At 58.8% G+C, this 17,973-nt stretch overlaps 1 protein-coding gene across 1 annotated transcript in view; it reads right to left on the bottom strand.

Moving 5' to 3' along the window:
- LOC121273819 (chromodomain-helicase-DNA-binding protein 7-like) overlaps positions 1-17,973 on the bottom strand; it is a gene marked incomplete at its 5' end in the record, with an annotated part of 105,800 nt that overhangs the window by 9,972 nt on the left and 77,855 nt on the right. Inside the window, 3 exons of the mRNA XM_041180970.1 lie at positions 7,398-7,658; positions 11,976-12,139; positions 16,141-16,854. Of these exons, the coding sequence (XP_041036904.1) occupies positions 7,398-7,658; positions 11,976-12,139; positions 16,141-16,854 (1,139 nt within the window). The remainder of the gene's footprint in view (positions 1-7,397; positions 7,659-11,975; positions 12,140-16,140; positions 16,855-17,973) is intronic.

Genomic DNA, 17,973 nt, shown 5'->3' with positions numbered 1-17,973 from the left:
AGAGAGAGAGAGACAGAGAGAGAGAGAGAGACAGAGAGAGAGAGAGAGAGAGACAGAGAGAGAGAGAGAGAGAGACAGAGAGACAGAGAGAGAGAGAGAGAGAGAGAGACAGAGAGAGACAGAGAGACAGAGAGAGAGACAGAGAGAGAGACAGAGAGAGAGACAGAGAGAGAGACAGAGAGAGAGACAGAGAGAGAGACAGAGAGAGAGAGAGAGACAGAGAGAGAGAGAGACAGAGAGAGAGACAGAGACAGAGACAGAGACAGAGAGAGAGACAGAGAGAGAGACAGAGAGAGAGACAGAGAGAGAGACAGAGAGAGAGAGACAGAGAGAGAGAGACAGAGAGAGAGAGACAGAGAGAGAGAGACAGAGAGAGAGAGACAGAGAGAGAGACAGAGAGAGAGACAGAGAGAGACAGAGAGAAAGACAGAGACAGAGAGAGAGACAGAGAGAGGGAGAGACAGAGAGAGAGAGAGAGAGAGAGAGAGGGAGAAGGGGGAAGCAGGAGAGGAGATAAGCCAACTGGACACTCCACACAGATGGAGAGGGGGCTGAGTACCCGCAGCCTCACCCCACTCTCTGTGGCCGCAGCCTCCAGACCCCTCCCCACCCCGCCAGGGCTCACACAACATGTATCGCCGCGGGGGGGAGGGGTGTCAGGGAGAGAGGGAGGGTGGGAGGGAGGGAACGAGAACGCTTCAACTCGCTCGTTCCCTCCTACACACAGCCATATACACCCAGCCCCCTCTCCCCACCTCCACACCCTCCTTCCAACTCCCTGGGGACTGGGAGCATCGCCTGAACAAAACGGATTGGGGGGGGTGGGGGTGGGGGAGAGAACCCCGCGCCTGCAGAGGGCTTTCCAAGGGCAGGCAGACCTGTCCCCGGGGTTTAATTTAGGGGAGAGGTCAGGGCGGTGCAGCTAGGCTGACGGCATTCAGGGAGATGGCTGGTCCTGTGCGTGTGTGTGTGTGCGTGTGTTTTGTGTGTGCGTGTGTTTTGTGTGTGCGTGTGTTTTGTGTGTGCGCGTGTTTGTGTGCGCGCACACGCGTGCGCGCTTGTGTGTTTGCGTGCGCGCTTGTGTGTTTGCGTGTCCGCTTGTGTGTTTGCGTGTGCGCTTGTGTTTGTGTGTGCGCTTGTGTGTTTGCGTGCGCGCGCGCATTTGCGTGTGCGCGCGTTTGCGTGTGCGCGTGCGCGTTTGTGTGCGCTTGTGTTTGCGTGCGTGCGCGCGTTTGCGTGTGCGCTTGTGTTTGCGTGTGCGCTTGTGTGTTTGCGTGTGCACTTGTGTTTGCGTGTGTGTTTGCGTGCGCGCGCGCGTTTGCGTGTGCGTGTTTGCGTGTGCGCTTGTGTTTGCGTGTGCGCTTGTGTTTGCGTGTGCGCTTGTGTGTTCGCTTGTGTGTTTGTGCGCTTGTGCGTGTGCGCTTGTGTGTTTGCGTGCACGCGTTTGCGTGTGCGCTTGTGTTTGCGTGTGCGTGCGCGCGTTTGCGTGTGCGCTTGTGTGTTTGCGTGTGCGCTTGTGTGTTTGCATGTGCGCTTGTGTGTTTGCGTGTGCGCTTGTGTGTTTGCGGGCTGGGACAGGCGAACAGGATTGATCCGGGGGGTGGGAGACAGTGGTCTCCCCCAGGGCTGAGGGGAAGTTGGCGAATTCCCTTTAGAGGGGTCGCAGCGATATCAGGAGGTGGGGTATAAGGGGAAAGTCAGAGGAGGGACAACAGAGCCCCAGCATTGGGGGGTGCACAGTGTGGAGGGGTGGTGGGGACAGAGAGAGAGAGAGAGAGAGAGAGAGTGAGAGAGAGAGAGAGTGAGTGAGTGAGTGATCGGGACAGGGAGGGAGAGAGAGAGAGAGAGAGAGTGTGAGTGAGTGAGTGATCGGGACAGGGAGAGGGAGAGAGAGAGAGAGAGAGAGAGAGAGAGTGAGTGTGAGTGTGAGTGAGTGATCGGGACAGGGAGAGAGAGAGAGAGAGTGAGTGTGAGTGAGTGATCGGGACAGGGAGAGAGAGAGAGAGAGAGAGAGAGTGTGAGTGAGTAATCGGGACAGGGAGAGAGAGAGAGAGAGAGAGTGTGTGAGTGAGTGATCGGGACAGGGAGAGAGAGAGAGAGAGAGAGAGAGTGTGAGTGAGTGATCGGGACAGGGAGAGAGAGAGAGAGAGTGTGAGTGAGTGATCGGGACAGGGAGAGAGAGAGAGAGAGAGAGAGTGTGAGTGAGTGATCGGGACAGGGAGAGAGAGAGAGAGAGAGTGTGAGTGAGTGATCGGGACAGGGAGAGAGAGAGAGAGAGAGAGAGAGTGTGAGTGAGTGATCGGGACAGGGAGAGAGAGAGAGAGAGAGTGTGAGTGAGTGATCGGGACAGGGGGAGAGAGAGAGAGAGAGAGTGTGAGTGATCGGGACAGGGAGAGAGAGAGAGAGTGTGAGTGAGTGAGTGATCGGGACAGGGGGGAGAGAGAGAGAGAGAGAGAGAGAGAGTGAGTGTGAGTGATCGGGATGGGGAGAGGGAGAGAGAGAGAGGGTGAGTGAGTGAGTAAGTGATCGGGATGGGGGAGAGGGAAGGAGAGAGAGAGAGAGAGAGTGTGTGAGTGATCGGGACAGGGAGAGAGAGAGAGAGTGTGAGTGAGTGATCAGGACAGGGAGAGAGAGAGAGAGTGAGAGTGAGTGAGTGATCGGGACGGGGGGGAAGAGAGAGAGAGAGAGAGAGTGAGTGTGAGTGAGTGATCAGGACAGGGAGAGAGAGAGAGAGTGAGAGTGAGTGAGTGATCGGGACGGGGGGGAAGAGAGAGAGAGAGAGAGTGAGTGTGAGTGAGTGATCGGGATGGGGAGAGAGAGAGAGTGTGAGTGAGTGAGTGATCGGGATGGGGGAGAGAGAGAGAGAGAGAGTGAGTGTGAGTGAGTCATCGGGACAGGGAGAGACAGAGTGATCGGGACAGGGAGAGAGAGAGAGAGAGTGTGAGTGAGTGAGTGATTGGGATGGGGGAGAGAGAGAGAGTGTGAGTGAGTGAGTGATCGGGATGGGGGAGAGAGAGAGAGAGAGAGAGAGAGAGAGAGAGTGATCGGGACAGGGAGAGAGAGAGAGAGTGTGAGTGAGTGAGTGATCAGGATGGGGGAGAGAGAGAGAGAGCGTGAGTGAGTGAGCGATCGGGATGGGGGAGAGAGAGAGAGATCAGGGCAGGGAGAGAGAGTGTGAGACTGAGTGATCGGGATGGGGGAGAGAGAGAGAGAGAGAGAGAGATAGAGAGTGTGAGTGAGTGAGTGATCGGGATGGGAGAGAGAGAGAGATCGAGGCAGGGAGAGACAGTGTGAGAGTGAGTGATCAGGACAGGGGGAGAGGGAGAGAGAAAGAATGAGAGTGTGAGTGAGTGAGTGATCGGGACAGGAAGAGAGAGCGAGTGATCGGGACGGGGGGAGAGAGTGAGAGAGAGAGTGTGTGTGAGTGAGTGAGTGATCTGGACAGGGAGAGAGAGAGTGAGAGAGAGAGAGAGTGTGAGTGAGTGATTGATCGGGACAGGGAGAGAGAGAGTGATCGGAACAGGGGGGAGAGAGAGTGAGAGAGAGAGAGAGTGTGAGTGAGTGATTGATCGGGGCAGGGAGAGAGAGACAGAGTGATCGGAACAGGGGGGAGAGAGAGAGTGATCGGGACGGGAGGGAGAGAGGGAGAGAGAGAGAGAGAGAGAGAGAGAGAGAGAGAGAGAGTGAGTGAGTGAGTGATCGGGACAGGGAGAGAGAGAGAGAGTGATCGGGACAGGGAGAGAGAGAGAGAGAGAGAGAGAGAGAGAGAGATGGGGGCAGTGAGAGAGAATGTGAGAGAGAGTGATAGGGACAGGGAGGGAGAGAGAGAGAGAGAGAGAGAAATCGGGGCAGGGAGAGAGAATGTGAGAGAGAGTGATAGGGACAGGGAGGGAGAGAGAGAGAGAGAGAGAGAGAGAGAGAGAGATTGGGGCAGGGAGAGAGAATGTGAGAGAGAGTGATAGGGACAGGGAGAGAGAGAGAGAGAGAGAGAGAGATCGGGGCAGGGAGAGAGAATGTGAGAGAGAGTGAAAGGGACAGGGAGAGAGAGAGAGAGAGAGAGAGAGTGTGATCAGGACAGGGGGAGAGGGAGAGAGAGAGAATGAGAGTGTGAGTGAGTGAGTGAGTGATTGGGACAGGGAGAGAGAGAGAGAGAGAGTGTGTGTGTGTGTGAGTGGGGCAGGGGGAGAGAGAGAGAGAGAGAGAGAGAGAGAGAGATCGGGGCAGGGAGAGAGAGAGAGTGTGTGTGTGTGTGAGTGGGGCAGGAGGAGAGAGAGAGAGAGAGAGAGAGAGAGAGAGATCGGGGCAGGGAGAGAGAATGTGAGAGAGAGTGATAGGGACAGGGAGGGAGAGAGAGAGAGAGAGAGATCGGGGCAGGGAGAGAGAATGTGAGAGAGAGTGATAGGGACAGGGAGAGAGAGAGAGAGAGAGAGAGAGTGTGTGTGTGTGTGAGTGGGGCAGGGAGAGAGAGAGAGAGAGAGAGAGTGTGATCAGGACGGGGGAGAGGGAGAGAGAGAGAATGAGAGTGTGAGTGAGTGAGTGATCGGGACATGGAGAGAGAGACAGAGTGATCGGAACAGGGGGGAGAGAGAGAGTGATCGGGACGGGAGGGAGAGAGAGAGAGAGAGAGAGAGAGAGAGAGAGAGAGTGAGTGAGTGAGTGAGTGATCGGGACAGGGAGAGAGAGAGAGAGTGATCGGGACAGGGAGAGAGAGAGAGAGAGAGAGAGAGAGATGGGGGCAGGGAGAGAGAATGTGAGAGAGAGTGATAGGGACAGGGAGAGAGAGAGAGAGAGAGAGAGAGAGAGATCGGGGCAGGGAGAGAGAATGTGAGAGAGAGTGATAGGGACAGGGAGGGAGAGAGAGAGAGAGAGAGATCGGGGCAGGGAGAGAGAATGTGAGAGAGAGTGATAGGGACAGGGAGAGAGAGAGAGAGAGAGAGATCGGGGCAGGGAGAGAGAATGTGAGAGAGAGTGAAAGGGACAGGGAGAGAGAGAGAGAGAGAGAGAGAGAGTGTGATCAGGACAGGGGGAGAGGGAGAGAGAGAGAATGAGAGTGAGTGAGTGAGTGAGTGATTGGGACAGGGAGAGAGAGAGAGAGTGTGTGTGTGTGTGAGTGGGGCAGGGGGAGAGAGAGAGAGAGAGAGAGATCGGGGCAGGGAGAGAGAGAGAGTGTGTGTGTGTGTGAGTGGGGCAGGAGGAGACAGAGAGAGAGAGAGAGAGATCGGGGCAGGGAGAGAGAATGTGAGAGAGAGTGATAGGGACAGGGAGGGGGAGAGAGAGAGAGAGAGATCGGGGCAGGGAGAGAGAATGTGAGAGAGAGTGATAGGGACAGGGAGAGAGAGAGAGAGAGAGAGAGAGAGTGTGTGTGTGTGTGAGTGGGGCAGGGAGAGAGAGAGAGAGAGAGAGAGAGTGTGATCAGGACAGGGGGAGAGGGAGAGAGAGAGAATGAGAGTGTGAGTGAGTGAGTGATCGGGACAGGGAGAGAGAGAGAGAGAGAGTGAGTGATCAGGACAGGGGGAGAGGGAGAGAGAGAGAATGAGAGTGTGAGTGAGTGAGTGATCGGGACAGGGAGAGAGAGAGAGAGAGATTGGGGCAGGGAGAGAGAATGTGAGAGAGAGTGATAGGGACAGGGAGGGAGAGAGAGAGAGAGAGATCGGGGCAGGGAGAGAGAATGTGAGAGAGAGTGATAGGGACAGGGAGAGAGAGAGAGAGAGTGTGTGTGTGTGAGTGGGGCAGGGAGAGAGAGAGAGAGAGAATGAGAGTGTGAGTGAGTGAGTGATCGGGACAGGGAGAGAGAGAGAGAGAGAGAGAGAGAGAGAGAGATCGGGGCAGGGAGAGAGAATGTGAAAGAGAGTGATAGGGACAGGGAGGGAGAGAGAGAGAGAGAGATCGGGGCAGGGAGAGAGAATGTGAGAGAGAGTGATAGGGACAGGGAGAGAGAGAGAGAGAGAGAGAGTGTGTGTGTGAGTGGGGCAGGGAGAGAGAGAGAGAGAGAGAGTGTGATCAGGACGGGGGAGAGGGAGAGAGAGAGAATGAGAGTGTGAGTGAGTGAGTGATCGGGACATGGAGAGAGAGACAGAGTGATCGGAACAGGGGGGAGAGAGAGAGTGATCGGGACGGGAGGGAGAGAGAGAGAGAGAGAGAGAGTGAGTGAGTGAGTGATCGGGACAGGGAGAGAGAGAGAGAGTGATAGGGACAGGGAGAGAGAGAGAGAGAGAGAGAGAGATCGGGGCAGGGAGAGAGAATGTGAGAGAGAGTGATAGGGACAGGGAGGGAGAGAGAGAGAGAGAGAGATCGGGGCAGGGAGAGAGAATGTGAGAGAGAGTGATAGGGACAGGGAGAGAGAGAGAGAGAGAGATCGGGGCAGGGAGAGAGAATGTGAGAGAGAGTGAAAGGGACAGGGAGAGAGAGAGAGAGAGAGAGAGAGAGAGTGTGATCAGGACAGGGGGAGAGGGAGAGAGAGAGAATGAGAGTGTGAGTGAGTGAGTGAGTGATTGGGACAGGGAGAGAGAGAGAGAGAGTGTGTGTGTGTGTGAGTGGGGCAGGGGGAGAGAGAGAGAGAGAGAGAGAGATCGGGGCAGGGAGAGAGAGAGAGAGAGTGTGTGTGTGTGTGAGTGGGGCAGGAGGAGAGAGAGAGAGAGAGAGAGATCGGGGCAGGGAGAGAGAATGTGAGAGAGAGTGATAGGGACAGGGAGGGAGAGAGAGAGAGAGAGAGATCGGGGCAGGGAGAGAGAATGTGAGAGAGAGTGATAGGGACAGGGAGAGAGAGAGAGAGAGAGAGAGAGAGTGTGTGTGTGTGTGTGAGTGGGGCAGGGAGAGAGAGAGAGAGAGAGAGAGAGTGTGATCAGGACGGGGAGAGGGAGAGAGAGAGAATGAGAGTGTGAGTGAGTGAGTGATCGGGACAGGGAGAGAGAGAGAGAGAGAGAGAGAGAGTGAGTGATCAGGACAGGGGGAGAGGGAGAGAGAGAATGAGAGTGTGAGTGAGTGAGTGATCGGGACAGGGAGAGAGAGAGAGAGAGATCGGGGCAGGGAGAGAGAATGTGAGAGAGAGTGATAGGGACAGGGAGGGAGAGAGAGAGAGAGAGATCGGGGCAGGGAGAGAGAATGTGAGAGAGAGTGATAGGGACAGGGAGAGAGAGAGAGAGAGAGAGAGAGAGTGTGTGTGTGTGAGTGGGGCAGGGAGAGAGAGAGAGAGAGAACGAGAGTGTGAGTGAGTGAGTGATCGGGACAGGGAGAGAGAGAGAGAGAGAGAGAGAGAGAGTGTGTGTGTGTGTGTGTGTGAGTGGGGCAGGAGGAGAGAGACCCTAACATGTGCAGGGGGGTGGGGGTGTTGGAGAGAAGGGGTCCCCGGGGCAGGGGGTAGACAGTGGCTCACGCGCTGCTTTTTTTTTTTTACGTACATTGTTAATTTTGACTGTGAACTCCTTCTCGCGAATATGTTTCTTCACCTTGGTGAACTGGGACGAGGCCAAGTCTTCGTCGATGGTGAGGCTCCCGGGGGTGGGGACGGGGGAGTCCCCCGGACTGCCCGTCAGCGAGGGTGGGGGGGGAGCTTCCCCCGGCACCGCGCCGGGCTCGCCCTGCGCACGTCTCGGAGTCGGCCACCTGCCGGTCAGTACCGCCTGACACACGACGTCAATCCGGTTGATCAGCACTCGGTCCTGCGGAGGGAGGGAGGGAGGGAGGGAAGAGAAAATGGAACATCAGACAGGGTAGGAGGCGGCCAGAGGGGGGGTGGGGGGCGGCCAGGTGTCTGGTCCAGCTCCTGCGGGCTGCGATGGACCGTCGGAAAGTCACGGCGCAGAGAGAGAGAGAGAGAGAGAGAGAGAGAGAGAGAGAGAGACCGTTCAGCCCATCGCGTCTGTGCTGGTCAGAAACAGATTGAGAAAGGAAACTTGGCCGCTCGTTTTAATCCCCCTGTAGCCCCTGGTCCGAGCCCCTGGTCTGTAGCTCCTTGCAGGTTCCAGCACCTTCGGGTGCAGATCCAGGTTCCTTCACCACGACTTGAACGTTTCAGCCTCAACCACCAACTCGGGCGGCGAATTCCAGACCCCCACCACCCTCTGGGTGAAGAGGTTGTCCCCTCTAATCCTTCTAACCAATCACCTTAAATCTATGTCCCCTCAGCTAGGGGGGGTGGGGGGGAACAAGTCTTTCCTGTCTACCCCTATCTCGGCCCCTCAATCAGGTCACCCCCCCACCCCCCTCAGCCTCCTCTGTTCCAAGGAGAACAACCCCCCGCCCCCCCTGCCCCTAACCTGTCCCAGTCTCTCCTCACCGCTACAATTTTCCAGCCCTGGCCACATTCTTGTCAATCTCCTCTGCGCTCTCTCTCCAGAGCGATTCTGTTCTTCCTGTCATGTAAGGTGACCTAGAACTGTGTCCACACACCATTCCCGCCTAACCAGCGTCTTGTACAGTTCCAGCATCACCTCCCTGCCTTTTGTATCCAGCCCCTCGCCCAGTCAAGGGGAGCATTCCATGCGCTTCCTTGACCACCTTAGCCACCTGTCCTGCCACCTTCAGGGACCCTGCGGACATGCTGTCCAAGGCCTCTCACTTCCTCGAGCTCTCTCACTATCCTCCCAGTTTATGAGGTATTCTCTTGTTTTGTTTGCCCCCCTTCCCCAGGTGCATTATTACCCCTCACTTTTCCGGACTGAACTCCATTTGCCACTTCTCCGCCCACTCGACCACGCCATTGATATCGTTCTGGAGACGACATCCACCCTCTTCCCCATCAACCACGCGGCCAATTTCTGTGCCATCTGCAAATTTCCCAATCCTGCCTCCCACGTTTCGGTCTAAATCGTTAACATGTGCGACACACAGCGAGGGCCCCAACGCTGGAAACCGTATTCCCTTCGCTAAAACATCCATCGACCATTCCCCCTTTTGCTTCCTGTCACTGAGCCAATTTTGGACCCAACCTGCCCCCTTCCCCCTGCATCCCGTGGGATCTCACTTTTCTGACCAGTCTGTCGTGTGGGACCTTGTCAAGTCCCTTTACTGAAATCCACGTAGACCACATCCGCTGCACTACCCTCATCAATCCTCCTTGTTACTCCCTCAAAACATTCTATTCAGTTAGTAAGACCCGATCTTCCCCGAACAAATCCACGCCGACTGTCCCCTGGTCAATCCTTACCTTTCTCAGTGACACTTTATCCCGTCTCTCACAACTCTTCCCAATAACTTGCCCACCGCTGGAGCCAGATTGACTGGTCTATGACTTACTGGCCTATCCCTCACTCAGTTTTTAAATATCAGTACAACGTTTGCAGACCCTCCGGGACCTCAATTGTGTCTGGTGGGGATGGAAAACGACCCTCATAGAATCCGCTATTTCCTCCCTGGTCCCCTTCAACAGCCTGCGATACAATCCAGTCGGCCCTGGTGACTTATCCCACCTTGAAAGATGCTGGTCCCTCCAGCGCTTCATCTCTCACTATGCTTAATGTAGCACCCATTGTTCTCTCACTCACTGTGCTCATCGTAAGCATAGGCGAGGCCAGGCAGTGAGGAAGGCAAGGGGTGGCAAAAGAGACAGGCGGTGGGGGGGGGGCAGAGATGGTGGGACAGGGACACGGAGGGGTATGGCCAGGGTGGGGGAAGCAGCGCCAGTCACACACAGCACAGAGTAGCAGCGATGGAGAGAGTGCGAGAGAGAGAGAGAGAGAGAGAGAGAAATAGAGCGCGTGAGCGAGAGAAAAGGGGGAGACAACAGTTTCAGTGGAGTCCAATTTTCATCTGCCAATTTTCACCCTCCCTTTCATTCACTGTCGCTGGGTAAAAATCCTGGAACTCCCTCCCTAACAGCGCCGTGGGTGTACCTACACCACAGGGACAAAATCCTGGAACTCCCTCCCTAACATCGCCGTGGGTGTACCTACACCACAGGGGACAAAATCCTGGAACTCCCTCCCTAACAGCGCTGTGGGTGTACCTACACCACACGGACAAAATCCTGGAACTCCCTCCCTAACAGCGCTGTGGGTGTACCTACACCACAGGGACAAAATCCTGGAACTCCCTCCCTAACAGCGATGTGGGTGTACCTACACCACAGGGACAAAATCCTGGAACTCCCTCCCTAACAGCGCTGTGGGTGTACCTACACCACAGGGACAAAATCCTGGAACTCCCTCCCTAACAGCGCTGTGGGTGTACCTACACCACAGGGACAAAATCCTGGAACGCCCTCCCTAACAGCACTGTGGGTGTACCTACACCACAGGGACAAAATCCTGGAACTCCCTCCCTAACAGCGCTGTGGGTGTACCTACATCACAGAGGTCTGCAGCGGTTCAAGAAGGCAGCTCATCACCACCTTAAGGGGCAATTAGGGATGGGCAATAAATGCTGTGTCCAGCCAGCGACCCCTACATCCCATGAAGGGCCATGGGTGTAGCTCAGTTGTACCCTTTTGTTATTTATTCTTGCGATGTCAACAGCACTGGCAAGTCCAGCATTTATTGCCCATCCCTAGCTGCCCCTTGAGGAGGTGGTGGATGAGCTGCCTTCTTGAACCGCTGCAGTCCGTGTGGTGTAGGTACACCCACAGCGCTGTTAGGGAGGGAGTTCCAGGATTTTGACCCCGTGGTGTAGGTACACCCACAGCGCTGTTAGGGAGGGAGTTCCAGGATTTTGTCCCTGTGGTGTAGGTACACCCACAGCGCTGTTAGGGAGGGAGTTCCAGGATTTTGACCCTGTGGTGTAGGTACACCCACGGTGCTGTTAGGGAGGGAGTTCCAGGATTTTGTCCCTGTGGTGTAGGTACACCCACGGCGCTGTTAGGGAGGGATTTCCAGGATTTTGTCCATGTGGTGTAGGTACACCCACAGCGCTGTTAGGGAGGGAGTTCCAGGATTTTGTCCGTGTGGTGTAGGTACACCCACAGTGCTGTTAGGGAGGGAGTTCCAGGATTTTGTCCGTGTGGTGTAGGTACACCCACAGTGCTGTTAGGGAGTTCCAGGATTTTGTCCCCTGTGGTGTAGGTACACCCACAGTGCGGTTAGGGAGGGAGTTCCAGGATTTTGTCCCTGTGGTGTAGGTACACCCACAGCGCTGTTAGGGAGGGAGTTCCAGGATTTTGTCCCCTGTGGTGTAGGTACACCCACAGCGCTGTTAGGGAGGGTGTTCCAGGATTTTGACCCAGCGACAGTGAAGGAACGGCCGATATATTTCCAAGTCGGGATGGTGAGGGGCTCGGAGGGGAACGTCGGTGGGTGTCCCCCATGTGTCTGCTGCCCTTGTCCTTCTAGATGGTAGCGGTCGTGGGTTTGGACGGTGCTGTCGAAGGAGCCTTGGTGAGTTGCTGCAGTGCATCTTGTAGATGGTACACACGCTGCTGCTACTGTGTGTCGGTGGTGGTGGAGGGATTGGATGTTTGTGGATGGGGTGGCCGATCGAGCTGGGAGGGGGGGAGCTGCTTTGCCCTGGACCGGTGTTGAGCTCCTCGGGTGTTGCGTGGGAGCTGCAATTCATCCAGGCAAGCTTTCCAACCAAAGTGAACCACTTCACGCTTCTCCGCATTGAACTTCACCTGCCGACCATGTCCTTCTGAAGCTCCCTTCTGCCCTCCTCACACTTCACAATGCTCCCGAATCCTGGAACGGTGCCCTGGACACCGAGCTCGAGGTCAATAATATATAATCGGGGAGAGCAGGGGTCCTGACACTGACTGAACTCCGCTGCAAACCTGGCCTGTTAAGCGGCACCTGACCCAAAAGACTTCTGGACGGTCGCTCACGCGCACCACATCAACTGCAATACCCTCACCGGCCGCTTCTGCTACCTCCTCATGCGGCCCCGGTCCATCCTGCCTTGTGTGTCCGTGTCCGTGCCCGTGTGTGTGTCTGTGTGCGTGTGTGTGAGGTAGAGGCTATGGGACACAGCCCACAGAGGGGGTGGTCTGCCCAAGGCGCAGGCTCTACCACGGGTCGGGGGGGTGGGGGAAGCTGGAAGGCAGCTCTTACCTTGGGCCAGCAGGAAGACGGGAACCGGGGCTTGTCCTGGAGAAAGTCCCCGAGGCCGGGATCCAGATCCTCGTTCAGGAAGCCGTCCTGGGTCTCGTCCCGAGAGGTGTTCACCGAGATCATGCTCTCCTCATCGTAGGTTTTCGAGTGTGACGGAGCTTCAGCTGCAACACAAGAGGTAGATTTAATCGGTGGGGGGTGGATTCCAGCAGGCCATTCAGCCCCTCCTCCAGCCAGTTACGCAGGGACAGGCCATTCAGATACCTCTGACCCCCCTTGTGTCTGTTACACACGAACAGGAGGTGGACATTCCGGCCCCTCGAGCCAGTTACACAGGGACAGGGACAGGAGGCGGACATTCCGGCCCCTCCAGCCAGTTACACAGGGACAGGAGGCGGACATTCCGGCCCCTCGAGCCAGTTACACAGGGACAGGAGGCGGACATTCCGGCCCCTCGAGCCAGTCATTCCGGCCCCTCGAGCCAGTTACACAGGGACAGGGACAGGAGGCGGACATTCCGGCCCCTCGAGCCAGTTACACAGGGACAGGAGGCGGACATTCCGGCCCCTCGAGCCAGTTACACAGGGACAGGAGGCGGACATTCCGGCCCCTCGAGCCAGTTACACAGGGACAGGAGGCGGACATTCCGGCCCCTCGAGCCAGTTACACAGGGACAGGAGGCGGACATTCCGGCCCCTCGAGCCGGTTACACAGGGACAGGAGGCGGACATTCCGGCCCCTCGAGCCAGTTACACAGGGACAGGAGGCGGACATTCCGGCCCCTCGAGCCAGTTACACAGGGACAGGAGGCGGACATTCCGGCCCCTCGAGCCAGTTACACAGGGACAGGAGGCGGACATTCCGGCCCCTCGAGCCAGTTACACAGGGACAGGAGGCGGACATTCTGGCCCCTCGAGCCAGTTACACAGGGACAGGGACAGGAGGCGGACATTCCGGCCCCTCGAGCCAGTTACACGGGGCCACGACGAGACCTGTTACACTGGAATGGGGAGGTGGTCACTCTGCCTCGGGAGCCAGTCACACAGGGATAGGAGGAGGTCAGCCACACCCCTCGAACCCGTACCACCATCCCATTCGACCGTGGCTCACCTGCACCTCAACTCCCTCTAACCTGCCTTTGTGGCATATTCCCTCGCCAACCTCTAACCCAACAAAAATCTCCCCATCTCAGTCCAACTGACCCCACCGGCAACCACGCACTGGAAATGGAGCAGCCGCAGGCCACCAGGTCAGTCCAACCCGCTCCTCCGGTCAATACGACCGTGGCTGGTCTTGGTCTTCAACACCCACTCCCCCCGCCCGCTCCCCGTATCCCTGCATTCCCCAAACTCTGTCCGTCCTGGCCTCCAACGGACTCAACCATGGGGCTTCCACAACCCTCCGGGGTAGAGAATTCCAAAGATTCTCATGTGTCGGCGCGGACTCGATGGGCCGAAGGGCCTCTTCTGCACTGAGAAATTCTGTGATTCACCACCCCCCCAACCCCCAACTCCGAGTGAAGAGATTTCTCCTCAACTCCGTCCAAAATGATCAGGCCCCTCACCCTCAGACTGTGTCTCCCCCTCCTCCCCGTGTTTATAGATCCACCCCCTCCACCCCGAGCAGCGGGGAACAATCTCTCAGCCAGCCCCCCACCCCCCACCCCACCCTGTCAAACCCCCTTCACAGCCCTTGCGGGTTTTGGTGGGATCGCTCCTCTCGTTCCTTCACCAACTCCCGGAGAATATTGGCCCAAGTCGCTCAGTCTCTCATCGGAGGGTAACTCTCCCCCCATCATCCCAGGGTCCGATCGAGTGACCCCCCCACCACCCCCCACCCCACCACCCACCCCCCCCGCCCCACCCCCCAGTACAAGTAACTCCTTCCCTCATCGTGGAGACCCAGAACTGCACACGGGTCCTCCAGAGGTGGTCTCACCCAAAAAAAATACCCCTGTCCGGTTTGTAGCGAGACTTCTCTATCCTTATTCTCCCACCCCCTCACGACTGGGGGGGATTCCTATTTGCTTCCTGTACCTGCATGCTGACCCTTCTGTGCCCCTTGGACGAGCCCCCCCCCACCCCCACCCCTCAAGTCTCTCCGAGCATCGTCACAAGTTTCACACCTTTAAAAAAAAAACTCTGCTTTTCCAATCTTACGAACCCAAACTGAAACACTGCACGTTTCCCTACGTTACACATCTCGCTGCCCGCTAACCTTAACCACCCCGCCCTGTCTGCACCCTCTTTGCTGCCGCTCTCTGTGCCCTCCACGCAGCTTACCTACTCACCCAGCTCAGTGTCATCGGCAAACTTTGATGCGTTTCTTCCCCTATCTCGCAGTCGACGTTGTTTATATAGATTGTAAATAGCTGGGGCCCCAGCGCTGATCCATGCAGCACTCCGCTATTCACCGCCCTGCCAACGCACCCCCCACCCCACCCCCCCACCCCCCCCCACCTCTCTGTTTCCCATCCCTTGACCAATCCTCTATCCGGGCTAATATATGACCCCACCACCCCCCCACCCCCCAACCCTGCATCAGCTCCATGAGCCCATAGCTAGCCAGTAACCAATCGTGTGGCTCCTTAATCGAATGCCTTCTGGAAATCCAGGTATAAAACATCTACTGGTTCCCCTTATCCACCTCAGCAGTTACATCCTCAAACGGGGTTGACCTTGCGTAAAACCATGTTGACGTGTTCCCAACCCCCCCCGCCCCCCCATGCCTTTCTGAGGGCTTTGCCAGAACATACCCTTTTGGTGGCGAGCGTTCCAGAGTTCCACGCCCGCTTTGCGTGGAGATGTCCATCCCAGACTTGCCCCAAAACAGACGGGCTGGCATTGTTATGTTTGCACTCTGGTTTGGGAACTCGCCCATCGAACCCGTAGGAAGGTTACAGCACAGAAGGGGTGGGGGGGGGTGTCCCATTCGGCCCATCTTGTCCATGCCAGCCCGAGGACACCCGGGTCGGTGCCCTTGCTAATCCCACCTCCCTGCACCCGGCCCATAGCCCTGCAGCTTACAGCACTTAAGGTGCAGATCCAGGTTCTTCTTTACAAAATAAAAAGTGCCTCTACCACCGACTCGGGGAGTGAATTCCAGACACCCCGCGACCCCACCCCCCCCAACGGCCGGGGTTTGGGGGGGGGGGAAATATCCGCCCCCCCCTCCATCTAACCTGCAGGGCACGAGCGGGAGGGTAGGTGTCGGGGGAGAACGCAGGAACTGTGGGTGGGGGGAGGGGAGGAGGAAGAGGAGGAGGAGGAGGAAGGGGGGTCTCGCTCTGCAGGGTTGGGAGGGGGAGGGGGTGAGGGAGGGAGGGGGGGGTAACTCGCCCTGCAGCGTTGGGAGGGGGGGGGAGAGGGAGGGACGGAGGGAGTGGGGGAGGGGAGGGAGTGAGCAGTGAGGAGGGAGTGAGCAGTGAGGAGGGAGTGAGCAGTGAGGAGGGACGGGAGGGAGAGAGGGGGGGTGAGGAGGGATGGAGGGACGGAGGGGAGTGAGGGAGGAGGGAGGGAGGGAGGGACGGAGGGGAGTGAGGAGGGATGGGAATGAGGAGGGATGGGAGTGAGGAGGGAGGGAGGGGTGAGGAGGGACGGAGGAGGGATGGGAGTGGGGAGGGACGGGAGTGAGGAGGGTGGGACGGAGTGAGGAGGGAGGGAGGGAGTGAGGAGGGTGGGACGGAGTGAGGAGGGAGGGAGGGAGTGAGGAGGGAGGGAGGGAGGGAGGGAGTGAGGGAGGGAGTGAGGAGGAGGGAGGAGGGAGGGAGGGAGGAGGGAGGGACGGGAGTGAGGAGGGAGGGACGGGAGTGAGGAGGGAGGGACGGGAGTGAGGAGGGAGGGGAGGGAGTGAGGAGGGACAGAGGAGGGAGGGGAGAGAGTGAGAAGGGAGGGAGTGAGGAGGGAGTGAGGGACAGAGGAGGGAGTGAGGGACAGAGGAGGGAGTGAGGGAGTGAGGAGGGAGTGAGGGACAGAGGAGCGAGGGAGGGAGGAGGGAGTGAGGGACAGAGGAGCGAGGGAGGGAGGGAGGAGGGAGTGAGGGACAGAGGAGGGAGGGAGGAGGGAGTGAGGAGGGAGTGAGGGACAGAGGAGGGAGGGAGGGAGGGAGTGAGGAGGGAGTGAGGGACAGAAGAGCGAGGGGGCTGGCCGACGCCCCCGGTACTCACAGGCCGGTTTGTCGTCCGGGTCCTTCTCGTCGTCGCTGACGTCTGACAGGCTGGGGGAGACCCCCGGGGAGGAGGACTTGTCCGACTCCGAGTCCGACTCCTTGTCCCAGTCCTCGCCGGCGGCGGCCGCTGTCGCGGGGGGGAGGGGGAGGGAGAGGGGGAGGGGGCGCGGCCGCTTCCCCAGCGGCGACGGGGGCTCGGGGGGGCTGGCCCGGCGCCGCGTGCCCCCCGGGCACGGTCCCGCCCCCGAGCCCGCGTCGGCGGGGCAGCCGAAATCCTCCTCCTCCAGGCCGCGGTGGTCCAGCGGCGCCGCGGGCCTCCCCGGCGGGTTGGGGGGCAGGGGGAGGGGCGAGGCGGTCCCGGCCGCCCGGTACTGGGGCAGCAGCGGGGTGGAGCTCCGGGAGCCGGGGTTCAGGCCCTGCAGGTGACTGAGGCGGGCGGTCCGGAAGGAGAGCTCGGGGTCGTTCATCAGGTGGCAGTCGGCCCGGCTCACTCCGTGCCGCGCGGCGCCGGTCAGCAGCTCCAGGTCGTGGCGCCCGCTCTCCCACCAGTCCGGTAAGTCCGCCGCCGGCTGGCACAGCCGCAGGTGTTCCTCCAGCTGCGGGTGGCACAGGACTTGCTCCCGCACCTTGCGGAGCAGTTCGATCCGGTACAGGGTCCGCGTAGCTCGCTCCTCTGTCACCTGCTTCACCAGCATGCTCATGTCCGGGTATTCTGCAGGCAGAGAGCAAGACAGAGGGAGCGAGGGACAGACACAGAGGGGAGGGAGGGAGGGTGAGAGCGACAGGCACAGAGGAGGGAGGGAGGGCGAGAGCGACAGGCACAGAGGGGATGGAGGGAGAGAGTGACAGGCACAGAGGGGAGGGAGGGAGGGAGAGAGCGACAGGCACAGAGGGGTGGGAGGGAGAGAGTGACAGGCACAGAGGGGAGGGAGGGAGAGAGCGACAGGCACAGAGGGGAGGGAGGGAGGGAGAGAGCGACAGGCACAGAGGGGATGGAGGAAGAGAGCGACAGGCACAGAGGGGATGGAGGGAGAGAGCGACAGGCACAGAGGGGAGGGAGGGAGAGAGCGACAGGCACAGAGGGGAGGGAGGGAGAGAGCGACAGGCACAGAGGGGAGGGAGGGAGCGACAGGCACAGATGGGAGGGAGGGAGAGAGCGACAGGCACAGAGGGGAGGGAGGGAGAGAGCGACAGGCACAGAGGGGAGGGAGGGGAGGGAGGGGAGGGTAAGAGCGACAGGCACACAGGAGGGAGGGAGGGAGAGAGCGACAGGCACACAGGAGGGAGGGAGGGAGAGAGCGACAGGCACAGAGGGGATGGAGGGAGAGAGCGACAGGCACAGAGGGGATGGAGGGAGAGAGCGACAGGCACAGAGGGGTGGGAGGGAGAGAGCGACAGACACAGAGGAGGGATGGAGGGAGAGAGGGAGAGTGCGACAGGCACAGAGGGGAGGGAGGGAGAGAGCGACAGGCACAGAGGGGAGGGAGGGGAGGGTGAGAGCGACAGGCACAGAGGGGAGGGAGGGAGGGAGCGACAGGCACAGAGGGGAGGGAGGGAGAGAGCGACAGACACAGAGGGGAGGGAGGGGAGGGTGAGAGCGACAGGCACAGAGGGGAGGGAGGGAGAGAGCGACAGGCACAGAGGGGAGGGAGGGAGAGAGCGACAGGCACAGAGGGGAGGGAGGGGAGGGTGAGAGCGACAGGCACAGAGGGGAGGGAGGGAGAGAGCGACAGGCACAGAGGAGGGATGGAGGGAGAGAGCGAGAGAGCGACAGGCACAGAGGGGAGGGAGGGGAGGGAGAGAGCGACAGGCACAGAGGGGAGGGAGGGGA

This window comes from Carcharodon carcharias (assembly GCF_017639515.1).
Source record: "Carcharodon carcharias isolate sCarCar2 chromosome 27 unlocalized genomic scaffold, sCarCar2.pri SUPER_27_unloc_17, whole genome shotgun sequence".
NCBI classification, from domain to species: Eukaryota; Metazoa; Chordata; class Chondrichthyes; order Lamniformes; family Lamnidae; genus Carcharodon; species Carcharodon carcharias.
The sequence above is the reverse complement of the archived record's forward strand: the minus strand, read 5'-3'. Positions and strand labels throughout refer to the sequence as shown.